The sequence below is a fragment of the Zalophus californianus genome, chromosome 6 (genome assembly GCF_009762305.2).
Source record: "Zalophus californianus isolate mZalCal1 chromosome 6, mZalCal1.pri.v2, whole genome shotgun sequence".
Lineage (NCBI taxonomy): Eukaryota > Metazoa > Chordata > Mammalia > Carnivora > Otariidae > Zalophus > Zalophus californianus.
Genome location: NC_045600.1, coordinates 10118236 through 10145867, shown reverse-complemented (window position 1 = coordinate 10145867; position 27632 = coordinate 10118236). Strand labels below are relative to the sequence as shown.

Below are 27632 nucleotides of genomic sequence, written 5' to 3'. Positions count from 1 at the left end.
GCTTTAATATCTGCTCGGGATGGTCCCCAGTACTCCCCACCCTCACTCATATCTTTTCCTTGTCAGTGTTTTCCTGGCTCTTTATCTTTATCTTTCTATCTGGACTTCAGGATCCTCTTGTCTGTCTTCAGAGAAAAAAAAAATATTTGCTACTATTTTTATTGCAATACCATCGAATTGTTAAATGAACCAGAGAAGACAGATATCCAGGTGATACTGAGGCATCTTATGTAAGGAGTACCTTTCCATTTGTTCAAGTCTGATTTTGCATCTTTAAGGAGTCGTGTCATAATTTTCTCAATGCAGATTCTGCATATTTCTTGTTTATTTCTAAGTAGTTTTTTTTTTTTTTTTTTTTTGGTTGCAACTGGGTTTTCTCCTCCATTATTTAACTGGTTGTGATTTGTGTATATGAAGGCTCATGTTTTTGCATGTTGATGCTATATAGTCTGACGGCTTGCTGAATTCTTTTGTTACATGAGTTTGTTTTATCACGAATTTGCCAGGGTTCTGCAGGTGTATTGCAAGGAGTGTTGTACTTCATTTTTCCCCATTCCATCCCTCTGCTTTGTCTTGTCTAACTCTGTGGCCTAATACCCCCCAGGACAACGTGAAATGGTGGTGGAATAACACAGCCCTGTCTTACTCTTGACCTTAGTGGGAATGCATTTAGTGTTTTCTTATTAAGTAAGATGATGGTTTTAGGATTCAGGTCTATATATACCTTCTATATATGGAAGGTATAAATATGCATTTTTAGGGAAGTGTACTTCAATTCTTACCTCTCAAGACATGCACTCCTCTATCCGTCATCTATCATCAATCAGTCCAGCCTTCATCTATCTATCTATCATCTAATTCTTCTTTATCTCATTTAATGCTTTTTGCCCCAAAGCAGGAGGGGAAGCCTCTTCCTCTGGCAATGTGTCTCTATCGCCCTCTACTGACAAAGCTTAACATCATGTCCAGATCCAGTTTTTGCAGAGCAGGGGAATAAAGGGAGCGCTGGAGCTTGAAGCAATAAACTGATCACTATTTTCGCTTTAGACGTTAATTATATTTTAAAGATATTTTAAACAATGCTTTCTATTTGCTCGCATATTTGCCCTTTCCAGTACTCTTCATTCTTTTGCATAGGTCTAAATTTCCACTGAGCATCATCTTGTTTCAGCCTGAACTACTTAAAACTTTTCTTTAGGGAAGGTGACAAACTTTCCCAGCTTTTGTTTGTGTGGAAAAAAAAAAAAAACAACTTTATTTTGCCTTCATTTTTGAAGGATTGCTTTGTTTCTTTCTCTTTCTTTTTTGAAGATGTCACAACATTTCCCCTAGCACTTAAAGATGTCTTTCTGTCGTGTTTGGGGTTGCATGATTTCCTCCTTTTCTAGAAATAATTTCAAGCTTACAAACATTTACAAAAACAATAGTGTTTCCATATATCCTTCCCCAGCCTCCACATATTACATAACAACAGCACGATGATCAACACCAGGAAATTATAGGGGTGCAAGATCGCATGCTATCATTCCAAGTTTGTCACCGGTCCCACTTTGTCCCTTCAACCACACCTACCAGCAGTTGCAGTGATGATGATTTATTTGGACAGAAGAACCTGGAGAAGACAGGGCGTGGGGCGGGGGGGGAAACTCCCACCTCCCAGAGCGTTTCTGTGGGTTCCCTCATGCGCAGGTCAGCTGGGGCTGTGACTCCTGGGGGCGCGCCCTTAGGTCGGATTCACAACCTTGCCCAGGAAAAGGCTGCTCCATGTGAAGTGGTCGAAGATCATGATAACGAAGGGCCGGTTGAAGTGGAAGGTGAGAGGCTCAGATGCCATGTCTAGCATGACCATAGGGAATTCGGGTGCCTTGAAGCTCTTCTCATCAAGTTGCAGCACAGCCTTATGGACCACCTGTTGGGTACGGGGCCGAAGGTGGAGGTTGAGCACCTGCTGTGTGTTGGGAGCTTGCCATGACTCATCGCTTCCATCCCTCCCACCCTTGGTTTTACGGGTGGCAAAGCTGAGGCTCAGAGAGGGTCACTTGCTGGCTCCTCATCTAAGTGGCAGCCCCAGGATGAGGGCCAAGGTGTGTCCACCTCCAGAACGCAGCTCATACCCAGACTTCTTCCCTAGAAAGAGGGCAGATGGAGCCCAGACAGGGAGATCAGGGGTCCCACAGTACTCACTGGACTTCAATGTCCACATCAGGCTCTCCTTACTGGGTCCTGGGTGAGGCAGACCTCGCTCCTTTTTGCACCCTGCTAGCCAAACACTAGGGGCCCATTTCTGCAAAGTGCTTGTGCCTACTCAGAATGGAAAGGGGCTGTTGAACTGTCTTTTGCTGTGATCAAAATTAGGAGGAATTCTGAAATTGGCAAAATGCTTGTGTAGCTTCTATCAAACACCTTCAGTGGATCCGAACTGGCTAATTATCAACAACCTCTGGGGCAGGGGCTCTCCTTGACCAGAGAGCGAGGAGCTGGAGTTTTCTGAGAAGCTCTGTCAACAGGTGCAGGAAGAAGCTGAGCTGGGGTAGGAAGCCCCGCAGTTCGTCTTGGGAAATGAGGTTTTGAGTTGAGTAGACCCCAAGCCAAACGTCAGGCTGTCATTTACCAGCTCTGTGGCCCTGGTGAGTGAGTGGTTCAAGCCAGAGGCTCCTCCTTTGAGAAATAATGCTCCCCTTATAAGGAGGTGGCTGTTTGACTCAATCCTTGGCACAGCAGACATTTTATGGAGGGCATACTGGGTACCAGGCGCCATGATGGTCCAAGTCTGTGTGCTTGAGGGAGGGGCGGCTGCCACCTCAGCTGTCTCCTGTCCCCTCTCAGGGTTGGTCACCTACCCGATCGTGAGATCCCGCCATGTCTCAGTAATGCAGGCATACCCGGTGCCCAGCAGTTCGGGGCACGGAGTGGGTGTCCAATAAATATGTTTGGAATGACTGAGGGACCCACAGAGCATAAAGTTAAAGAATGAAGGGAAAGAATGTAGTGGGTAGACTGTTTGATGGCACTGCGTTCGGACCTTTCCCATTTTCCCGGATCCGTTTTGGTGGGGGGCCCACCCTTGTCCCTAGCTCCCGTGTCGTCACCATGGGGACGTCACATTTTCCCGCTGAGCCTCCATTTACCCTGTAGTAAGAGTGGAGAAGACCCGGGGCTCTCAACCTGGGGCTTAGAGACCTATTCATGAAGGGGCCCCGCATTCCTTATTATTATTCATACTGTGAATTTTTGGGGAAAAGAAGATGGACTCTAGGGACACTTACCTTTGACAACTTCAGCTGGACCTCTTGGGTGATGCCGGAGAAATCTGCCCCCTTGTCGAGCAAGTCTGCAATGCCCATGTCCCCCAGGATGGCCCTGAGGTCATAGGCTCCGGAGATGGCCACCTTTGGGATGTACAGGTTTACGTGGCTGCTCAGGGGTAAGCAGATGGGGTTAGATTTTCCTAGGGCTGGGCCTGGCCAGCCGACTTCTGTTTCCCCTGTGATCCTTCCAGACCCTTCCTCCCAGCCGGACACAACCTTTGCGGAAAAGGGGAAGGGACAGAACGAGAGGCAGGATTTGCCTCTCCTTCCATCACACAGGCAGCTTCCTCTCTGGGCCTCTGAATGGCTAAATCTTTTCTCAGCTCTTTCTTTGAGCCGATTCCACCCGTGGTATAGCTGGGCCACTGGACACTGAAGAAAAGGGTCCCTAAAGAAGTCCCTGTGGTCCCCCAAGCACCCCTAAGCAGAAGCAGAGGAGTGGAGGGAGCACCCGGCTGGGAGCAGCGTCCTGGCCGCAGCCCTACCACTAATGCTGCGTGGCTTTGACCAAGTCCTATCCCCCTCTGTGCTTGTCCCTCTCCTCATTGACACAGCAAAGCAGTGCAGGGCAACTAGGGCACTTCTCTAGATGAGGAAGAGCAACTGGCAGTCAGGGAGACTGGCCTCTACCGAACACCTGCTGGACGTCCTTTAGCTTCAGCATCGCATCTAACGCACATATGCGCATGCGGCCTTAGGAAGCTGGGGCCAACATTTTCAATGTCCAGATGGGGAGAATTAAACTCAAGAGGAGCTGAGGAATTTCCCCAAAGTCACACCACTGGGAAGCAGCAGAATTGTGGAGAGGCCATGACTAGTTGCTTCAAATACCCCCTTGCCTCATGGGAGGAGGGAGGGAGGGAGCCTGTGAGCTCTGTGCGGGGGCAAGGAGGCTTCCATAGGAGGTGGGCAGTAGCCAGACCCTGAGGGATGGCACTCCAGTGAGGGGGGGCGATCCTGGGAGGGGTGAGGCGGGAGAAGGGGTGACACAAGCCTGGAGGTGAGGAACCATAGGGTCTGCCTTCTGGGACTGGGGGACATCATTTGGATGGAGTAGAGAGTTCACGCCCAATCATATATGATGCTTAAAGATGCAAGAGTCTGCCTTGGATGTTTATTTAAAAAAATATCTAGAAGAGAATGGCATGTGTTATTGATTTTTTTTAAGCTGAAGTGTTTTAGTGAAAAGATTTTTCTTGGTGTAAAAAGAAAGATTATCCTTCTCATTTTTCACAGCCTAGGAGCCAGAATTGGCTTGCCCCACGGTGGTAATCACCACCTGGACACGCTGTTCCTCAATTACGGGCTCCTTTGGAAGGGGAGGGAGAAGGGCATAATTGAAATGGTGAGCAGCCAGCCATGGGACCCCTCAGGTCACCCAAACACAGGCTCAAGTGCACACCGAACCACCTCAGCCCCACCCCCACACCCAAGGTCAGGTGCGATGGGTCCAGGACTCTGAGAACACCTCCGGGTCCCCATGTCCTTATAGGGGATTTCTCAGAAACACAGAGCAGACCCCGCAGCTCTTCCCCGCAGGCCTGAGGTCAAACTCCCGTGTCCAGTCACGGAACTGGACTAACATTTCCAGAAGCTCCAGCACTGAGCAGCGCTCTGAGGCTACAGCTCAAAATAAAAATAACTCGAAACCATAAAACATAAAAACCTATGTGTGTATATATATATATATATATATATAAGAGAGCTTCTTTCTAGATTTTCTGCCTGCAAAGCTCTTGGATTACACATTTCATTCAAGTAGAATTTGTCTCCTTCTTTGCAGCTGGTGCCCTGGGCGCGGCCCCCTGGACTTGGTTTGTGCCCTTTCCTCCTCCATGTTCACTCTTGGAGACCCTTCCACTGGCTGAACTTCCACTCAGGTTTAATACACAGTCCAGATGGAAAGCAATCTGCTCTGCAGCCCCTCCCCTGTCCCCTGGGGCGGCCAGGCACTCCCACCTTCCCCCACCTTTCCTCTCCTGCCCCTGGCACAACTGACGCCATTGTATACCTTGAACTCCACCAGAAGCTGTTTCCGGGCTCTAGAGTGCATGTCTCTGAAGGCTATAGTTTGCCTAGTCGCCTTCTATCCCTTCTGCTTAGCCTAGGGCAGGGTACACAGCAGGTGGTTCCATTTGTGTATGAAGGAGGGAAGGGGGGAGGGAAGGAAGGAAGGAAGGAAGGAAGGAGGGAGGGAGGGAGGGAAGGAAGGAAGGAAGGAAGGAGGGAGGGAGGGAGGGAAGGAAGGAAGGAAGGAGGGAGGGAGGGAGGGAGGGAGGGAGGGAGGGAAGGAAGGAAGGAGGGAGGGAGGGAGGGAGGGAAGGAAGGGAGGAAGGAAGGAGGGAGGGAGGGAGGGAAGGAAGGAAGGAGGGAGGGAGGGAGGGAGGGAGGGAAGGAAGGAAGGAGGGAGGGAGGGAGGGAAGGAAGGAGGGAAGGAAGGAGGGAGGGAGGGAGGGAGGGAAGGAAGGAAGGAGGGAGGGAGGGAGGGAGGGAAGGAAGGAAGGAGGGAGGGAAGGGGGAGGAAGGAAGGAAGGAAGGAAGGAGGGAGGGGAGGAAGGAGGGAAGGAAGGAGGGAGGAAAGGGGGAGGAAGGAAGGAAGGAAGGAGGGAGGGAAGGGGAGGGAAGAGGGGAGGAAGGAAAGGAAGGAAGGAAGGAAGGAAGGAGGGAAGGGGGAGGAAGGAAGGAAGGAAGGAGGGAGGGGAGGAAGGAGGGAAGGAAGGAGGGAGGAAAGGGGGAGGAAGGAAGGAAGGAAGGAGGGAGGGAAGGGGAGGGAAGAGGGGAGGAAGGAAAGGAAGGAAGGAAGGAAGGAAGGAGGGAAGGGGGAGGAAGGAGGGAAGGAAGGAAGGAGGGAGGTAAGGAAGGAGGGAAGGAAGGAAGGAGGGAGGTAAGGAAGGAGGGAAGGAAAGAGAGAGGAAAGAAATGGCACCTGCTCTGGAAACCTTCTTGAGCCACTCCAGATCCAAGTGCCCACTTCCCCTCCTGCGTCCCCTCTGCCCTTTGGATCTGCACCACCCCACCCACCACCAGGCCCCACCCTGATGGCCCTGCTCTGATTGCTTGGGCACAGACAGCAGTCCAATCTCACAAGAGTGAGGATCACGTTCATGAACATCTCCCCCCCACCCCCATGGTGCAGGCTGGGGCTGCGCACATGCTTGACCATAATTTTGATTGCTGTCTAGCTCAGAGGTGCCTAGGGGCAATGAGTTCCATCATTCATTCATTCATCATTCAGGCCTAGCTCACACGCTCAGCCGGTCCTCCCTGCGTGTGCGCTTGGAGCCCGCCCCTGGTGTGGGCCTGAGGTCAGGCATTCATGGGCTGGTTCTCCTCCTGACGCCCAGGTCATCTGCATATACACAGCTCACTCTCTTTCCCTTACTCACTTATTATCTACTTATGTCTTTCCTTTCTTACTTATTTACTGATGGACTGATTGCTTGAAGAAGAGCTACATCCCTGAGTGACTTAAGAACCATTCATAGGTTTTGTGCTGTTTCCGAGGCACAAACAGACCTCGTTTTGTGGAATGCCCCAAAGTATCTCAGTGTCAGTGGACAGAGATAAACAGGGCTGACTTCTTGGTCAGAGAGCCTCAGGCCTTTGGGGACCCAGCGGAAGAAAACAACGAGCCCTGCAGCGTGAGTTGCGGGGGAAGGACAAGGACTTACCCCCTGATCATGGACTCAGACCACCTCTGAATGGTGTCCCTGCTCAGCGCGGCGATGACCATGTCCATCTTCCCCTCGTCTGGGAGGACGAAGAAGACGGTCCCGTTGCCTACGTACTCTAGCTGGACCACCTGGCAGGGGAGCACCCGGTCATGAAGGTACTTGATGGTGCTCGACTGGAACATCATGGGCACTCTTACCACGGTGGTCTTGTTCACGTAGAAGTTCTCCTCCTTGGTGCTCTCGGGGTTGAAGGGGTGTTCCCATGTGCCTGGGAAGGGAAGGAAGGGGGGAGGCGGGAGATAGGCCTGTGAGAGCCAGAGGAAAACACAGTTTGGGGGGCAGCAGAGTGCTAAGCAGGTGTCATGGCAGCCATTGCCTGGAAGGTCCCCACCAGAGTGGCTAGAATTCTCTGGGAAGTTGTGAAATGCCCAGCAGTTTAAAGCCTGTTCTGTCTTCCACTTCTTGAACTGGATTGAGGATTAACTCAGTTTCTGAGTCTCTAAAATAGAAGAAGGGAGACAAAGGAGAATGCCCTTGGATTTGGGAGTAAACCAGATTCAGTAAACCAGACTTTGCCTCACCCCCTGGACAGGAGGGCTCTGGGAATGGTGCTGAATGGAACTTGGGCTACAAATTCAAGATCAGGGGTGGAGGAGGTTTGGAGAAACAGACAACCCATTCCATACCCACACCTTGACTTCTGGCCACAGAAGTCTAGCAGGCGGCCTGGCTGCCCAGTGGATTGTGTCCACTTCCCTGAGGGAGGCTCCTGACCTCCTGTGTGGCCCCGAGGGCCACACCACATTTCCTGGAGGGAAAGTCAGGATGAGAAGATGCTTTCAAGGTCACATGGTCCCACCCACAGGTGGACTTGAATCCTTCCCCCATGCTTCAGGATGGCATCACACAGCCTCTTTGCCTGCCTGGTGATAGGGAGCTCACTACCTTCACAGACCAGACTTTCATTACTGGTCAGCTCTCATGGGAGGAAAATTGCTCCTTAGAGCCAAAGCCTAACTGATCTTGAGGCCCATCGGCTGAGCCTCTTCGGCTCTTCTGGGCTTATTCCAAAAGACTGCGAGTCTTCTCACAGATGACAGAATTCTGGATGTTTGAAGACATGGGTTGACCTCACCAGGGCCTCCGATTCTCAAGGTTAACTCCTCAGGTCTCAAGGTGACTGAGGACCTTGCGTCCAGGGGTCCCCGGGTGTCTTGGCTGTCTGACCTTAAGCCTGGGATCCCTTGTGAAGTATCTGTTTCCCAACTGAGGCTGCCTGAGGGTGGTTGGCGCAGAGCTCCAGGCAGACCCTTCTCCATCCCACTGCTTGCAGGATCTACGGACCCCGAGGCCAGAACTCTTGTTTTGAGCCAGCCTCAAACCCCCACCCCCCATAAGGGCTCCTAAGGAGGTAGTAGGGAGAGGTGGAAGGATGGAGCGACAGGGCTGTGGATGCAGAGCCTGGAGACCCCAAAGCCATGCCTGCTCCATCCCCAGTGACTGAGTGTGCTGTCACAGTCTGGCTGTCTCACAGCAGGTGAGATCATTGGAAGGTTCTCAACCCATCCTCCAGAGGAGCCCTGGGATCCCCTGGACTGAAGGTGGCGGTGTTTTGTGGCTAACTTGTTCAATTCACAGCAAAAAAAAAAAAAAAAAAAAAAAGTGACTATTTTTCAGTGTTAAGTTTTTCATCCTTAAAAGTTTGCTTTGCTTTCTCCTGAGTATTTCTTTTCTAGAAGCAAACATAACATATCCAGTTTGCACAAAACAAAATACAGAATGGGGTCTAACCTCTACTTTAAGGGATTTCTTCTTGAAAATTCTCAGGCCAGGAGAACTCGTGGTAGGGAAACTTAAGAATTCATGGGGGCAAACTGGAGAGAGCAAGGACGAGCCCTGTAGAAAATCCCGCCTCCCCCCCCCCCCCCATAGAAAGACTGTTAAGATAGTTCACTAAGTAAGGAAGGAACATGCCAGGGACACTTTACGTGTCCTAAGCTTAGTGATGTTAGCTATGTCACCATTCATTGCTATTTATTATGCTGGCTTGCTGGAAATATGACAGGGTATCCCCAGCTTAAAGAGGGGCTTGCCAATTAGTTTTTCTGTGTCCCAGAAAATCTGTGTATAAGGCAGCACACAGCCCTGTCACCCAGAAACGTTTCTGGGCAAACATTCCCAGACTCCTTGACCCTCTCATGGTCAAGTGTAAAGAATGCTGCCTTTTGTATGGAAAAAAATGTAGCCAAAGCAATCTTGAGAAAGAACAAAGCTGGAGGCATCATGCTTCCTGATTTCAAACTATATTATAAAGCTATAGTAATCAAGAGAGTATGGCATAAAAACAGACACAGAGACCAGTGGAGCAGGATTGAAAATTGAGAAATAAACCTTACACATATGGTCAACTAATATTTGACAAGGGAGCCAAAACTACTCAATGGGAAAATGTCTCTTTAATAAATGGTGTTAGGAAAACTGGATATTCATGCAAAAGAATGAAACTGGACCCTTACCTTACACTACTTGCAAAAGTTAACTCAAAGTGGATTAAAGACTTAAACATAAGATTGGAAACCATAAAGCTCCGAGAAGAAAGCATAGGGAAAAAGAAGCTCTTTGACATTGGCTTTGGTGATGATTTTTGGATGTGACTCCAAAAGCACAAGCAACAAAAAGAGAAATAAACAAGAGGGACACATCAAACTCAAAAGCTTCTACACAGCAGAAGACACAATCAACAAAATGAAAGGCAACCTATAGAATGGGAGAAGATATTTGCAGACTGTATATTGGGTTAATATCCCAAATACATAAGGAGCTCATATAACTCAATAGCAACAAACAAACAAACAAACAAACAAAAAAACAAAACCAAAAACAAAACCCCAGGTAATTCAATTAAAAAATGGGCTGAGAACTTGAACAGACTTTTTTTTTCACAGAAGACATACAAATGGCCAACGGGTACATGAAAAGGTGCTCAACATCATTAGTCATCAGGGAAATCAAAACCACAGTAATTTATCCCCTCACACCTATGTGATGGCTAGTATCAAAAAGATAAGAGATAGTAAGTGTTGGCAAGGATGTGGGGAGAAGGGACCCTCCTGCACTGTTGGTGAGAATGTAAATTAGTGCAGGCAACTTAATGTGTGCAGTTCCTCAAAAAATTAAAAATAGAAATTCCATATGATCCAACAATCCCACTCTTGGGAATATATCAGAAGGAAATGCACTCATGGTCTCAAAGAGGTAAGTGTACTCCTATGTCCATTATTAACAACAACCAGGATGTGGAAGCAACTTGAGTGTCCAATTATGGATGGATGGATAAAGAAAATGTGGTGTGTGCATGTGCATGCACCATGGAATATTATTCAGCCATAAACAAGAAGGAAAACCTGTGATTTGGACAATATGGATGAACCCTGAAGGCATTATCCTAAGTGAAATGAGTCAGACAGAGAAAGACAGATCCTGTATGATCTCACTTATATGTAGAATCTAAAATCTAGAACTCATAAAAACAGAGTAGAATGATGGTTTGTCAGGAGCAGGAGGTTGGGAGAAATGGGTGAAGTGGTCAAAAGTTACAAACTTCCAGTTATAAGATGAATTAGTTGTGGGGATCTAATGTACAGCATGGTAACTTCAGTTAGCAACACTGTGTTCTATCCTTGAAAGTCGCTAGGGGAGCACAGCTAATGAATTCTCACCACACACACACACACAAGTAACTATGTGTTGACTCACCTTATTTTGGTAACCATTTTGCAATATACATATATATCAAATCATCACACTGTACATCTTAAACTTATGCAATGTTATAAGTCAATTATGTCTCAGTGAAGGTGGAGGGAAAAAAAATGCTGTTTTTGCCTGGTCAGCCTCACACCCTCCAAGGAGGGAGGCCTCTGCCAGGTGGATTCCCAGACTTGTGAAGAGGATGATGGCAGGAGGGGGGCTCACCAAGATGGTAAGTCTGTCCAGGTAACAAAGAGCTGGGGGGGGTGCAGTTGGCTAACGGGAGGCCCTGAGTAAGAAGCTGGGGAGAAGAAAAAGGGTGTGTGGGGATTCTTTCTGGAGATTATGATCTGGATGAGCTTTAATGTTGCTGAGAGATACATGTTACATGTCATGACTTTTTTTTTTTCTCTTTCACTTGCACTTCTTTGAGGATGACTGTTTAAATGAAACCGAGCCACTTTGGTCTGGGGTTACAAAGTTGTTAAAATGAGGTGTGGGAAGACGGTAGCAGGTACGTATAAGAAGCAAGGATTTCCCTGAGAGAATCGGGGGAGGCTTCATGGAGGACGTAACTTCAAAGCCAAGATTTGAAGAGTGGGAAGAAGTTTTAGGCACAGACCAGTTGAGGGAGGGCTCAGGGGACAGAAAGAGTATGGGTTTTGTGGCAGGCAGAATGGCTCCCTAAATATGTCCATTTCCCAATTCACAGAACCTGTGAATATGTTATGTTACATGGCAAGAGGACATTAAGGTTGCTAAACAAGTGACCTGGAGATGAGCTTATTCCGGATTACCCGGGTGGGTTCCCTATCATCACAAGAGTTTCCTTAAAAGTGGAAGAGGAAAACAGGAGGGGCAGTCAGAAGAGAGGTCATGGGGATGTGATCACTGGCTTTAAGGGGGAAAGGGCCACAAGCCAAGGAAGACAGGTGGCTTCTAGAAGCTGGGAAAGGCAAGGAACGGGTTCTCCCTTAGAGCCTCTGGAAGGAACACACCCTGCCAACACTTTGACTTTAACCCAGCATGACCAATCTTGGACTTCTAACCTCCAGAATTGTAAGGTAATAAATCTGAATTGTTTTAAGCCACGATGTTTGTGTGAATTTGTTAGAGCAGCCACAGGGAACTAATTCAGGCTTCCACGAGGATAGTCATGCTCAAGGACCTAGAAGGAATTCAGTGTGGTTGGACATTGTGTGTGTGTGTGTGTGTGTGTGTGTGAGTGAGAGAGTGTGTGAGTGAGTGTGTGAGAGTGTGTGTGAGAGTGTGTGTGAGTGTGTGTGAGTGTGCTGTGTGTTGGGAACTTGGAGGAGGAAAAATGTTGAGACATGAGGCTCTGAAAGGACAGAGAAGCAGATGCCTCTAGGCCAGGGTTTCTCAGCCTTGGATGATAGCCATTCTGTAGCAGATATCATTGTAGGGGCTGTCCTGTTTGGCAGCCTCCCTAGCCTTTACTTAATAGATGCCAGGAACACATCCCACCCCACCCTCAGTTGTGACAACTCAAAATATCTCTAGACATTGCCAAGTGTCCCAGAGAGTAGAAGGGGGTAAAGATAACCCTGGGTACAGAACCAGTGCTATAAACTAAGGAGTGTAGATTTTCTTCTCCAGGACAATGTATCTCCAAATTGTCTGTTCATAAAAATTATGGGGGAGTGCTTGTTAAAAATACAAATTGTAGGACTTTCTTGCAGAAGCTTTGCTTCAGTAGGTCTGGCATGGGCTCTGGAATCTATAATTTTAACAAGTTGCCATAGTGATTTTTACGAAAAAGATCTTTGGAAGACCTTGCTCCGAATTGGTGAGGACAGGCTGAATTTTGACTAAGAGGGGACTTAGTCAGAGCTGGCTGTGAGTGCTGGGGAAGTGTGTGGCATAAGGCCATCTGGGGGGGAGTTTCTGGGGGGCGGGGCAGGGGCTGTGTCTATCTGGTTCTAGGCTGTGCTTCCAGCCCCTGGTCCAGTGCCTGACTCACAGCGAGCACTCAGCCAATATTTGTAGACCATGAGGCAGCCAGTCTGTTCATTATTACATGTTTGGGCCTCAAAAGAACCTGTAAGAGCTTGGGCAAGTTGCTCAATTCCTTTGGGTGTCATTTTGATCACTTGTAAGATGATGTAGTCTACCTTCCTAGTAAGATTATGGTGAAGATGGAGATTCACAGATGAAAATGTGCTTTGTAAGATCAAAGGCTTTGCCCAAGATTGCACCCTGGGTTTTGATGGCTCTTACTATTCTTGGTAATGGGGTATAGGGGGGTACCTTTGAAGAAGATGTAGTTGACCAGGATGAGCATGGCTGAACTATCCAGCTTTGATAGAAAGTCCACAATTTTCCCTTGTGTCTTATTTTTGATATACTCATTGATTTGTCTGCTGGCTTCAGCCCCATCCTTGAAGTCTGCAGCCAAGGCCTCCAACTCATAGTAGTGCTTGGTGTCTGCTGAGAATGACTCCAGAAGCTCCAGGCTGCGGTCAAGGAACAAGGCATTACCCATAGCCATTTCCGACATGGTTTCTGATTCCTTCTTGAAGAGGTGGCGGAGGTGCTGAAAGCCCTGGTGGATCTCAGCTTCAGGCATCTTGGTGAGGTTGAAGCCCAGGCCTTGGAGAAGCTGGACCCGTGTGTGGCCACAAGCACCCAGAGACAGTATAGCTAAGGCCATGGAGATGCTCACAGGGGAGATGAAGACATTCTTGCCAGGAGCTGAAGCCACTAGATGCCTATACAGGGTAAAGGCAAAGTCAACATTCTTTGGAGCCAAGTCCCGGTGAGGGCTCCTTGTACTCAGGTCAGTATCTGGGTCCTTAGCCTGAACGGCCCAGAGGTCACTAGTGAAAAGCCAGAGGAAATAGGTGCCTAGGGCAAGCAGCATTGTCCAGGATGGTCAGGACCTGTAAAATCAGGAATTCTCATTAGATAATGTAGGGCCTCCAAGGCAGTGGGGCATGGTGAAGTGGTAGGCAAGAGACCCCATGGAGGACCCCATTCAAGCCTCAGTTCCTCCACATAGGCTGTGTGACCTGGGACAAGTCAGGACTCTGGACCTCAAATTCCTCATCTGAAAGTATGATTTTACCTGCTATGATTTATCAAGTACCTAACAGATGCCCAATACTGACCTATGTGTTTTGCCTATATTTTCTCATCTAATCCTCACCAACAAACTAATAAAGTAGGTATTATTATTATGATTTGAGGTAGGCAGAAATGGGGGCCCAGAAAGGTTAAATATCCAACCAGCTAATACATTCAAAGAACTGAAAGAAAAAAAACTGTCAACCAGGAATCCTGAATCTGGCAAAACCATCCTTGAAAAATGAGGGAGAAATCTAGACATTCCCAGATAAGCAAAAACAGAGGGAGTTTATTACCACTAGGCCTCCCCTGCAAGATATGCTAAAGGGAGTCCTTCTGGCTGAAATGAAAGGACACTAGAGAGTAAATACAATCTATATGAAGAAATAAAAATCTCTGGTAAAGGTAAATATATGAGCAACTAGAAAAACTCGTGTTATTGTAATCTTGCTTGGTAACTCCACTTTTTATTTTTGATATGATTTGAAAGACTAATCCATGAAAAGCAGTTATTAGTCTCTGTTTTTGGATACACAGTGAATAAAGTTATAATTTGTGACTTAAATAACTGAAAGAATGTGGGGAACGGAGCTACATAGGTGCAGGGCTTTTGTATGCTATTGAACTTAAGCTGGCATAAATTTGAATGAGAGTGTTATAACTTTAGGATGTTAAATGTAATTTCCATGGTAACCAGAAAGAAAATAGTTATAGAGTATGCGCAAAAGGAAGCAAGAAGGGAATTAGAATGTTTCACTACAAAAAAAAAAAAAAAATCCACTAAACATAAAAGAAGATAGTAATGCAGGAAATGAGGGACCAAAAAAAAAAAAAAAACCCTATAAGGCATATAGAAAACAAATAGGAAATGGCAGAAATCCTTCTTTGTTAGCAATTACTTTAAATGTAGATGGATAAAATTCCCCCATCAAAAGACAGAGATTGGCAGAACAGATTTAAAAAAGGATCCAGCTGTACACTGACTACAAGCGATACATTTTAGATACAAAGACATCAATATGAAAGTGGAAGGATGGGAAAAGATATTCCATATAGTCATTAAAAGAGAGTGGGGTAGCAGAAGGAAGGAAACAATAAAGATTAGAGCACAGATGTATAAAATAGAGAACAGAAAAACAGAGAAAATCAGTGAAACCAAAATATAATATATCTAATTGATACAGTATAATATAGTATGATGATATATAATGAATATAATGTGGTCTTCAAAAAGAAGAACAAAATTGACAAACCTTTAGCTAAACTGAGTAAGAAAAAAGGTGAAGTCTCAAATTACTAAAATCAGAAATGAAAATGGGGACTTTACTGCTAATTCTACAGAAATAAAAAGAATTATAAGAGCGGCTCCTGGATGGCTCAGTCACTTAAGTGTCTGACTTTTGATTTTGGTTCAGGTTTTGATCTCAGGATCCTGGGATTGAGCCCCGCATCAGGCTCTGTGCTCAGTGGGGAGTCTGCTTGAGATTCTCTCTCTCTGTCTCCCCCTATACCCCTCTCTAAAATAAAAATAAATACATTTTAAAAAATAATTATAAGAAAATATTATGAAAAAAATTACACACCAACAAACTGGATAGCCTAGATAAAATGAAAAAAAATTCTGGAAATGCAAAACATACCAAGACTGAATCACAAGAAATGGAAAATCTGAATAGACCTATATGTAGTAAGAAAATTGAATCAGTAATTGAAAACCCAACAAAGCAAGCCCTGGACCAAATGGCTTTACCGTTGAACTCTACCAAACATTGAAGAATTCACACGAATCTTCCTTCCAAAAAAACCAAAGTGGAGAGAACACTTCCTAACTCATTCACTGCCCTGACACCAAAGCCAGACAAAGATACATTAAGGACAGAAAAGTACTGATGAAGATTGCTTATGAACATTGATGCAAACATCCTCAACAAAATACTAGCAAATAGAATTCAGCAGCATATTAAAAGCATGATTATATAGCATGACCAAGTGGGGTTTATTTCTGGAATGCAAGGATGGTTGTACAGAAAAAACTCAACCAATGTGCTATACTACATTAACAGGATGAAGGAAAAAAAGACCATGATCATCTCACTTGATGCAGAAAAGGCATTTGGCATAATTCAACACACCCTTTCAAGATAAAAACACTCAACAAACTAAGACTAAAAGGAAACTACTTCAATATAAAAAAAATATGTGAAAAGCCCACAGCTAATGTAATGGTGAAAGATTGAAAGCTTTTCATCTAAGATTCAGAACAAGGCAGGATGCTTACTTTCGCCTCTTCTATTTAACACAGCACTGGACGTCCTAGCCAGAGAAATTAGGCAAGAAAAAGAAATAAAAGGCATCTAAATTCCAAAGGAAGGAGTAAAATTACCTCTGTCCATAGGCAACCTGATGAACGTCACAGCCACATGTAGAAAACCCTAAAGATTCCATGAAAACCCGGCTGGAACTAAGAAATGAATTAAGCAAAGTAGCAGGCTACAAAACCAGCACGCACACACACACACACACACACCCCGGTTCTGTTTCCATATACTAACAATGAACAAACTGAAAAGTAAATTAACAATTATGCTACTTATAATAGCATCAGAAAGAATGATTTCCTGGACACGACATTAAAGGTACAAACAACAAAAGAAAATTAGACACATTGGATTCTTTAAAATTAAGAACTCTTGATCACTAAAGGACACTGTCAATAGAATAGAGAGGTAACCCACAAAATGGGAGATAATATTTGCAAGTCCCATATCTGATAAAGGATTAACATCCAGATTACATAAAACTCAAGTATAAAAAAATTAAAAAAAAATCCAACTCAAAGAATGGGTAAAGATGTGGAGTAGACATTTCTTCAACAGAAGTTACACAGATAGCCAACAGGCACATGAAAAGATGCTCACATTAGAGTCATCAGGGAAATGCAAATCAAAACCGCAATGAGATACAATTCATACCCATTTGCGTGGCTGTCTCAAAAACCAAACCAAACCAAACTACAAACAGCAAAACAGAAAACAGGTATTGGCACAGATGTGGAAGGGCTGGAAACTACCTTGCTGGTGAGAACGGTACAGCTATGTGGAAAAAAAGGGAATGGTAGCTCCTCAAAAAATTAAATAGAATTACCATATGATCCAGCAATTCTTCTTCTGAGTAGATACACAGAAGAACTGGAAACAGGGACTCAAGCAGTTATTTGTACATTCCAATATTCATGACCGCATTGTTCACAATAGCCAAAAAACCGGAAACAATACAAATGTCCATCAGTGGATGGATGGATAAATAAAAGGTGGTTGTATAAATACGGAAAACACTCTTGTGTTTCTCCTTTCCTCACACACGATTGCCACGCTTCACTCTGACGCCAGAGATGTGGGTTTCCCACACACCAAGCAAGTCTCCACCACCAGCTGGTGGAGAATGTAACTCAATTCTGCAATGAACTACAATCCTACAATGTAACTCAGTTCTGACACTGTTCACCTAGAGGTAGTGTCAACGCCCCCCCCCCCCGCCCCGTGAAAGGCTCAGTTCCCACAAGATTGCCCACCCCCGACTTCAGATGCCAATCGTTAGTCCCAGATTGTCACCCTGTCCTTTTGACTGGGCACCCGAGACCTTCTCACTGGGTTTGATAATTTGTTAGACTGGCTCATGGAACTCAGGGAAACGCTTAGGTTTACTGGTTTATTATAAAGGATGTAAAAAAGAATATGAGTGAACAGCCAGATAAAGAGATTTATAGGGCGAGGTCCAGAAGGGTCCCAAATGCAGGAGCTCCTGTCCCCTGTGGAGCTGGTGTGCACCACCCTCTGGGCATGCAGATGTGGTCACCGACCCAGAAGCTCTTTAACCCCATACTTTGGGATTTTGATGGAAGCTTCATCACATAAGCAGGATGGATGATTAACTCCAGCCCCTCTCTTCTTCCCGGAGAAAGGAGGGTGGGGCTGAAAATTCCAAGCTTCTAATCATGGCTTGACCTTTCTGGGGCCAGCCCCATCCTGACGCTCTCCAGGCACCTACGAAAAGTCACCTCATTAGAACAAAAGACATTGTGATCACCTGGGAAATTCCAAGGGATTTAGGAACTCTGTGTCAGGAACCAGGGGCAAAGACCAAATACTAGAACAAGAGATGCTCCTGGTGCTCTTACCGCTTCAGAAATTAGAAGGGTTTTAGGAGCTCTGTGTCAGCAATGTGGGAGGCAGAGACTGATATATATTCTTTCTTTTATTTCACAGTGTTATAGCAGAGGCTATGGAGGGGGGAAATGGGGAGTTAGTATTTAATGGGTAGGCTTATGGCTGGGATGATGAAGAAGTTGTGGAGATGGACGGTGGTGGTGGTTGCGCAGCAATGAGAATGTATTTAATGCCACTGCACACTTAAAAATGATTAAAATGATCAATCTTTTGTATATTTTACCATAATAAAAAATTCAGGAAAAAATGAAATATAGGCCATTAAACGATGTTTGGTAAGAGAAATTTAAAAAATGCATGCAGCCAAGGTCAAAACATTCTACTTGCAAGGCTGGTGGTCCCAAGCCCTGCTTTATGGAGCCACCTGTATCCCAATAAAGAAGGAGGAGCAGGTCCCCCTGCACGGCCCCACCTATGGGGCCAGCCATTCTGGGAGGGAGTCGGGAGCCCACAGTGAAACCAGTGCCCCCAGGAGAATGTGCTGCCCTCTGAGCATGGGAACCACTGGTCTGCTCTGGAACACCCCAAGGCTGTTTCCCCGGCATGCTCCCAAACCAGAACCTCACGACAGACAGGTGCAACCACCCCCCGACCCCTCTTCCAACCCTCCCCGCGAGTCTCCCTCCGTGTGGAGGGAACAGGTCCTTCCTCGTGGGAAGTTCTCTGCTCTGAGCTCCCTGCTTCTGTGCTTTTCTGCTTTGGTAACAGCCTTGCTGCCCTCCCCTCCTTTCTTGGCTGCCTGGCTTTTCATTTTCCTGGTTTCGTGGCAGACCACGTTGGATTAGGACCCCAGCACTGCTATTTACCAACTTGGTGACTCGGGTGGACTATTTAAACTCTGCCTCCATTGCCTTAGTACAATATAGAATCAATAATAATGCCCACCATTGGCCTTGCCCATCTGACATTCTGATTTTCTGATGTTTGTTTCCCCACTGCCATTTCAGGACACAGTCCAAGTTCGGGGCCCGTCATCTCTCCCAGCTTTAGTGGTCACCCCTACCTGGTCTCTTGCCCCTGCCTGCTCAGCTCCCTCCCACCCTTCCCCTCATCTGCGGCCAGAGGCATCCTTTATGAAAATGCAAGCTGATTGGCCATTCTCCCACTGAAAAACTTTCGGTGGCTCTCATCATTTCCAGGAGGGGTTGGTCCTCACTTCATGACTTTGTGCCTGGTGACAGCCCTGCCCCAGCCTCAAATTTGGCCCCTTGAAGTCTGAGCCACGGCACCGCTGTGTGTGTCGGGGTTCCTCCCGCACACACCAGACTTTCCTCCCTCTGCCAGGGTCAGGGCAGGGCAGGTCATCTCAGTTCCCCATTGTTCGGGAGCCCTGCTCTGACCCGGGAGCTGGGGACAGAGACAGACCTGCCCCATCCGGCCCCCTGCGGCTCCACTCTGCTGTCCCATCCCTTCCCTGCCTTGCCTGGCTCCTTCCTTCTGTCCTTGGACACCCAAGTCCCAGCTCTCCTCCAGGAGCCCTGATCTCTGTGCTTCCCCATCACGGCCCTGTCACACTGCAGTGAAATCCCGGCTAGCCCCGTCCCCTCCAAACCTGTCGGGAGCCCTCTCGGGCAAGGACCTGGTGCCGTGTGCAGCCCAGAGCGGGGTGGGCTTGTCCACTTACCACTTCTTCTGGTCTCCCCTCCCCTTCCTGTTGTCTCTGGGATTTCACACCTCATCCCCTTCTGTGATAAGCCCCCAAGGTAGGGATGAAAACTCTATCCACCTCCCAAGATTGTCGCGAACATCAGTCACAGCGGTTATGAGTGCTTTCCCATGTGGCCTCATGCAGCTGGTCATCCTGGGCCCACTTTACAGATGAGAAAACTGAGGCCCAGGGAGGCAGAGTAACCTGTTCAGAGTTGAGATTCTAAGCCCTGCAGCCTGGCCTCAGAGTTGGTGCCATGCCGTTCTGCCTTTCTCTATAGAAAGCAGAGCGATGAGGGGAAAATAGGTCTCCAAAAAGTACCCAGCAATGTTACAATACAGAGTGTCGATATTCTTCATGAATTTCATTTCATGTATGTCCTCCTTTTCTCTCATTTTTGAAGTGAGGCTCAAAGTAAACGCCCACCGCATTCATTATTTTCATGAATGCCCCCATGGGCCAGGTAGTATCTTGGGCCCTCTGCGTTTAAGCCTTAGAACATGTGGTGTCATGCAGGGAGTCCTGTTGCATCTGCAGTACCCTCGCCCCAGGTGGATGAGCAAGGAGGTAGGTGTGTGCGACCTTGGGGCACGCACAGTCCACTGTGCCAAGGGGCACAGCTGTCCCTGCCTGCATCCCCCAGCAGGGGCCTTGCCTTGCACCCATTCAGCTCCGCTGTCAGACTCTCTTGTGTTACTTGGCTGGGTGGGCTTAGGAGCATCAGTGGAGTGACAGATGGAAATGACTCTTGGCTCAGTGTCAACCCCTGCAAGGCTGGAGGCCGGGGCAGATCAAACCCACATGGGTGACCCACAGATTGCAAAACCCTCCCCATATCACTGCCCATCTACCCAGCCCCAGATCACCCTGGCTACTGTAATGCTCAATGCCCATTAACAAATTAAATAAGCAAGATGCGCATGGCTTCATTCCGGTGGCTGGGCAGGAGCAGGAGGGATGGACAGCGATCAGGTGCTACTCACGGTCTGCAGAGGGCTCAGGCTGCCACCACCGGCTCGGCCCAGCTGTCCTGAGTCCTGGTATGTGTACAGTAAGCCCGCGGGCCACCACCGCTAAATCTTGTTGGCCAGCTTCCCTGCTGGTTAATGGTTAGAGGGGGGCCAGTGGCCTTCACCATTCGGTGGTCCCCTCCCCCCGGACATTAACCAATGGGCTTCCTTTCCAGGATATTTGAACAAACACAGCAGTGTGGCAAGTTAGCTTGCTTCCGTGTTCAGTTCCCTGAAGTTTTCTTTTTAATATCAAAATGAGGCTGGAGTTGCGTCAGTGCTTGTGGTTACCAGGAGGCAGCTGTCACGGAAGCCACAGGTGCCCTTAATTAGCCCAGTGGCATGGACACCTGTGAAGAACCAGGTGCTAAGCTCGGGCTGGGGATGAGTCTAACGTCTGGTAGAAAAGAGACGTGGAAGAAAAGCAGCCAAGTGCTTCCCATGGATTATCTCATGTAATCTTCCAAAGACATTACAAATTAGATGCTGTGCTTATCACTTTTGTTTAGATAAGGAAACTGAGTCACATGGAGCTTAGGTGAGCTTCCCTTGAGTTTCAAATCCAAGACCATTCTACTCGAAAGTCTAGTACCTTCTGTCTTTTCTGCATTTTTATTTATTAGTTCTCTTTTGGTTGAAATTGACAGGCAACAAACTTTTTTAAAGCAAAAAAAAAAAGAATATATGTTGGGTCTCATGAATGAGAGTTCTGAAGGGGGGCAGGGTTTCAGGCTTGGCTGGATCCAGGGGTTCCAAGTTGGGTATCATATCCCTCTGTCTCTTTTTAAAAAAATCTTTCTTAGCTCTTCTTTATTCAGCTTTCCTGCTTTAGCCTGTATGTTGAGGACAAAGGTGGCCACTGAAGTTCCAAGTTATTTGGTTCTAACTGGTTATTTGAGAGACTCACTTTTTCTCCTTGTTCATATCAGTCCCCCAAAGGACTCTGGGCATGATTGCTTATCGTTGGCCTGATCACAGCATGCAAAATATTATGGCCTTGCAAACGCTAGCCAGGGTCCTGTGCCCTCTGCTGGTTGATAACATTATTACTTCCAGGGAAGCTGTTTCCAGGAGTGAAGAGAAGTTGCACTGGTTCTAGAGATTTTGGAGGCACTTCAGTTTTATTAATACTTATGGGTCTTTTTTAAAAAGTTTTTTTATTTGTTAAGTCAATTTTGGTACTTATATCTAGGAATTTATTATTCTTAAATCTACGTCATATCAGTAATTTTTTTGTTTCTATATTTTAATTACATATTTCCTCTCTTCCCCCCCCTTGATGAGTCTTGTTAGGGAAATCTGTCTAGTTAATTAATCTTTTCAAAGGATCAGCTTTTAGTGTTTAGTTTTCTTAATCCTTACTGGTTTTTTTAAAATCTATTTTTTTATTGATTTCTTCCTTTATTTTTACCTTTCACCATCCTTTCAAATTCCTTGTTTTTTTTCTAAATCTGTTGTTCTTTTTATATTTTCTTGAGTTAAATGCTTAGCTAGCTTTCCTACTTTTTAACATTTCCAGTCTCCATATATAAATGTATTTAAAGTTAAAATTCTTCATCTAACTTCTGACTGAGCGATGCCCCACAAATTTTTGATATTGACTATTATCATTGTCATGTTTTGATGTGTTTCTAATTCCCTTTTATTTTTAACCCCAGGGTAAGTTAGTAATATGTCATTTAGTGTATTTAGAACCTTAGGTTACTCTTTTGTTATTTACTTTTTTTTTTTAAGATTATTTATTTATTTGAGAGAGAGAGACAGAGAGAGCATGAGCAGGGGAGAGGCGGAGGGAGAAGGAGAAGCAGACTCCGCAATGAGCAGGAAGCCCAACACGAGGCTTGATCCCAGGACCTCGCGATCATGACCTGAGCCAAAGGCAGACGCTTAACCAACTGAGCCACCCAGGCGCCCCTTGTGTTATTTACTTTTACTTCTCTTTGGTCAACAAATACTATCTACAAGGCATACCTAATAGATGTTGTTGGTTTGGTTCCAGACTACCACAATAAAGTGAATTTCAGAATAAGGTGAGTCAAATGAAGTTTGTGGCTTCCCAGTGTATATAAAAGTTATGTTTACACTACACGGTAGTCCATTAAGTGTCCAATAGCATTATGTCTAAAAAATGTATATACCTTAATTAAAAAATACTTTATTGCTAAAAAATGCTAAACATCATCTGAGCTTTCTGCAGGTCATAATCACTGATCAGAGATGACCATAACAAATATAATAATAATGAAAAAGTTTGAAATATAGTAAGAATTACCAAAACGTGCCATTGAAATACGAAACGAGTGAATGTTGTTAGAAAAATGGTGCCGACAGACTTGCTTGATGCAGGATTGCCAGAAACCTTTAATTTGAAAAAATACAATATCTGGGAAGCAGGATAAAGTGAAGCACAATAAAACAAGGTATGCCTGTATATGATATTGAATGTGTGGAGCTTATTGAGGATTTTTCGCAATCATATATGCTTTATTTTTATAAATGTTCCATGTTTTCTTAAAAATAATGGGTAGTGTCTGTTCAATATGCATAAATGTGTATACATATGTGTATATGTACAAATGTTCGAACTTATTTTTTTATTCAACATCTATGCTGATTCTCTATTTGCTTGACCTTTCCGTCTCTCAGAGAATGTTAAAATCTCCAATCACGATTGTTCATCCATTTATCTCTATCAGCTGTTGGTTGATGTACTTTGAGGCTGTTAAAGCAGATGTACTTTTGATAATCATATCCTCTTGCTCTATTGCTAATTTTTCTTTTATCTCTGTTTCATATGACACATTTTGCCTTAAATTCTACTTTATCCAAGAAGATTGCTTTCCTAACTTTGTTTTGGTTCACACTTGCCTGATATAGTTCACCCTCTCATTTCCAAACTATGTTTTCTTGTTTTAAAAGTGTCTCACATATACATTTGGTTGAATTTATTTTTATTATCCAAAAATGACATTCTGTCTTTTAATTGGCAAAATTAACCTATTTACATTTATCTTTAATTATTGTATTAGGACTGACATACCATTTTATTTCATATATTCCATTTACTATCTGTTTTTTCCTTTTTGTGTCTTTTACTTATTTGCATTGAAAAGATTGAACTTTCTCCTATGGGTTCAAAAGATGTTTATTCTAGTTTTGGTATTATGGTGGTTGCCCTTTACTGAAAAACCTTCAGCCGAGGTCCTAGCCATCATGGGGAGAGAGAAGCCACTCCCGCCATGCCTTGTCTGAATTCCTGTCCTCAGAATACAAGAGCATAATAAATGGTTGTTTCCAGCTATTAAAATTTTAGATAATTTATTATTAAGCCATAGTACCTAGAACAGATTTAGATACCTGGGAGTGGGTGGGGAGCTGAATAACAAGGAGGGAATGAAGCCGCAGTTCTGGGGTCAGCTGACAAATGGGAGTTGGAAAGGTCTTACATGACAGTTAGTGGACACCTGTGACCCTTGAGGAAGTTGTTGTTAGGAGCTTAATGGAAAGTGGGGACCAGGCTGGGGAAAGGTGGAAGAAGACTCTTACTATGCAGAGGGAGACAGTTTAGCAAGCTGTCACCTGCGGTAACATGAGTGTGGAAAATGTTACAAATGAGCTGGTAGCTGATGAGATTTCCAGGTCTGGCAGGTATGGTCTGGTTTATTCTTACTGCTTAGAGTAAAATGTGGGAGGTGCCAGATAAGCTTAAACGTTTTTGTTAAATACACAAGAGCTAGAACTTTCTGGGTTAAAAAGATAATATAGTTTCTCCCTCTTAGCCAAGGATATTGTCTTTTGAGAAGTACCTTGTTTAAGTAAGATTGAAGAGGAGTGACTGTCCCTGTCAGATTATCTTTTTCTTATTGATTGGTAGGAGTGCCGGAAAGAGAGATAAATATATTGCGAAAAACCTTCTCTAAATCTGTGGCCTGACTTTTTGCTATCTGTATGGAATGTTTTGGTGAACATAGTGCAGAGTTCCAGCGGAGCCCAGTCCTTCTATTTATTCTGCAGTCAATGCTGCTTCTGTCCTGTTTCAGAGATCTTTGCCTCCCCTGATGTTGTGAAACCCATTTTCTCATATTTTCTTTTTAGAAGCTTTGGTTGCTTTATTTTTCACATTTAGATCTGCACTCCACCTAGATCTGATTTGTGTGTATGGTGTGAGGTGGGGAGTCAAATTCGTCTTTTCCCATAGGTCTGTGCCATTTAGTGACAACAGGGACTGTGTTCTTTAATAAAAGTGTCAGTCTCATAAAAGCCGAAATGTGTTACCTCTCGGAGGAGATTGAAGAGGCATGGCATCTGTAATGGTGTGATTCCAGAGGAGGAGGCGGTGATTCTGGGAGGGCTTCAGCAAGAAGCTTCTTCCCGGGTTTGGGGTGACCCCAGAAAGACCAGCACGTCATCCCTGATGGCTTCCATTGAGGAAGCACACATTCCCTCCTTAACTGTGGGAATGTGTACCACGAAGGGCATTACTGAGACAATCTACAAGACTGGAATATGAACAGTACATTAGAGGGAAAGTGTTGTACCAGTGGTGACTTTCCCGAAGTTGAGAGTTTTACTGAAAAATAGTACCCCCAATTCTTAGAAAATATACATGGAAGTATTTAAGAGTGAAGGGTCATGGTGTATAAAATGGACTCAGAAAGAATCCTGAAAAGACATATACATATATATCATACACGGCAAAGCCTGGATGCCTCCGTGAGCCTAGCACAGCAGCGAGCACGTGGTCAGGCCTCGATCAGGAGAGCCAGAGCTGAAATTGTTGTTATTTTATCTCCTTAGCGACTGGCGCCTACAGAGTACTGGCTACTGTTAGTGACTGACATGAAGACCTTGTCCTTAACCATAAACCTGAGCCCCTTAATGGAACAAACTAATTTTCTAAATGAACATTTCTCTTAGGCACTTCTGAGTCAGATGTCCATTTGTTAGTCACGTGTTCCCTGAACCGCTGGTCTGTGTGCACCAGACCCTGGCTTGTGGCCTTTGGGTGAGTGAGACCACCTGGTTCAGGAGGACCTGTTCAGCATTGATGCATCTGGGTCTCATTCGGGAAAGATCTGCTGGTCTTCCAGGGTTCACCCCAAACCCTAGGAGGAGCTTCGGGCTGGAGTCCTCTAAGAATGACCATCTTCCCCTAGTGAAATCACCCCATCACAGATGTGTAGCTTGGGTTCCTCTTGTCCAACATTGCCAACCACAGAAGCTGGGACCGGCAGTGTTGCTCAGGGCCTTCTAACTTCTGTAGCTTTGTGGATAAGGCAATGTTGCCTGGAATCTCATCTCCAGGTAAACAGGACCTCGCTCTGGTGTGGGACAGGTCATATCAAGCCAGGGACCTATGGTGATCAGATTCACTAGGCAGGAGTCTTGGCTGGCCTTTGCTGAGCCCTGACTGGTTGTTTACCCAAGGAATCATGAGCTGTGTTGGCAAAGCAGGACGCCAACCTGTACTGATGGCCAATGTGGGGGTGGCATGGGCCAAATCTTGGACTTCAGAGGCTAACCTGAGATAGCCTTTGCTGGTCCCAGAGCCTGCCTTTTGCCTGTGGTAGGTCAGGGGAACTGCCTGACTCCCGGTCTTGCAGCCCTGCTGGCCCACACTGCGGGACCCACCTGCTCCACCTGTACGCTCAGCCTTCAGGCTTTTCCTGGACCAACCAGGACTCTAATCCTCTCTGGGCCTCCTTCACCCGGATAGGCAGGAAATCAGCCCAGAGGGGCGGCCATTAATTCACTGGTAAGCTTCTGCATTGGCTGGCCCCCTTTTATTTCCCTTTAGATTTCCCACCTGCCAATTCTTGCTCTGTTCTGGTTTCACAGCTGAGTGTAAAGCACTGAGCATGGGGTCTGGCGCCCAGGGAGGACAACAGCCAGCATTTAGCGAGCCCTGCCTGGGTGCTGGCTCTGGTGTTTAATGTGTATGGATCTATTTGATCCTGACCAGAACCCACAGGGTAGGTATTATTATCATGCAGGATAGTGCAGCAGTCAAGAGCATGGAACCGGGTTTGAATCCAGACCCTAGCTATGTGATGTCGGGCATCTTATGTCAGCTCTCTACACCTGAGCTAAGGAACAGAGATCCTGGTCTCTAGAATCTGTTAGGTTGTTGTAAAGAATGCCTGAGGTAGTATGTGGAGAGAGCACAGAACAGTGCCTGATGTATTCCAAAGCATAGGAATACTAACGATTATTGCTATTCCCATTTGCCAGATCAGGCTAATTGCAGAGAGGTTGGAGGGCTTACCTGTAGTCACCAGCACATGCAGGAATCAGAATTTGAACCCAGGCGACTTAGCCAAAGTCCTCACCACAGAGTTCGGCTGCCTCCGGCTTCATGCGTTCCCTCCCTGCCGGGCCCCACAGCAGAGCAGGGGTTGCGGGCACTCCAGTCTTGATCCGTAGGAGTTCCACGGGGCAGATTCCCGGGCCCAGGAGGTTGGCGGGGTGTGGAGTGGTGATGGGAACGCCCCCTGGCGGTCCACGTGTGGCCTACTTGGCAGGAGCCTGAAAAAGTCCCAGGAGCAGGGGATGCTGCGGGCAAGTTCTGGGGCGCAGTCCCAGCCTGTTCCTTGCTCTGTCACCAACTTGTTCTGTGACCTTGGGCAAGTTGCCCTACTTCTCTGAGGCTCAGTTTCCTAACCTCCCACCTTCCCTGAAGTCAGAGGAGGCAGGAGATTAGAATTGAAACACTAAGAGAAATGGCCAGGACCTTTGGAATTTGTCAGACCTGTCCCCAGTGTTGTTCGAGCAATTACTCATTATGTGACTTTGGCACATCCCTTACTGTCTGCAGACCTCAATTTTCTGGTCCATTAACTGATGTGAAGAATTGTGCCAGCCTAAGAGGGTTATCGTGTTGATGAGCGGAAATAATGCAATGTGTTACACACAGCAGTCGCAAGGTGCCCCTT

General features: G+C 46.0%; 1 protein-coding gene across 3 annotated transcripts; it reads right to left on the bottom strand.

The window, feature by feature from the left end:
- Positions 1-1099: 1099 nt before the first annotated feature.
- On the bottom strand, positions 1100-27371 carry LOC113909702 (corticosteroid-binding globulin-like). 3 transcript variants are annotated; one of them, XM_027571160.2, is made up of 5 exons: positions 20674-20787; positions 13001-13632; positions 6980-7250; positions 3267-3414; positions 1100-1909 (listed from the first exon to the last, which is right to left on the bottom strand). In XM_027571160.2, exons 2-5 carry the CDS (start codon positions 13611-13613, stop codon positions 1724-1726), a joined length of 1218 nt encoding a protein of 405 aa, XP_027426961.1. In that variant the 5' UTR covers positions 13614-13632; positions 20674-20787; the 3' UTR covers positions 1100-1723. The 3 variants fall into 3 exon arrangements, with proteins under 3 accessions (XP_027426961.1, XP_027426960.1, XP_027426962.1); XM_027571159.2 differs by lacking the exon at positions 20674-20787 and adding an exon at positions 26966-27371 and having other exon boundaries at positions 1102-1909; XM_027571161.1 differs by lacking the exon at positions 20674-20787 and adding an exon at positions 26966-27371 and having other exon boundaries at positions 1776-1909; positions 3267-3389.
- Positions 27372-27632: the final 261 nt, after the last annotated feature.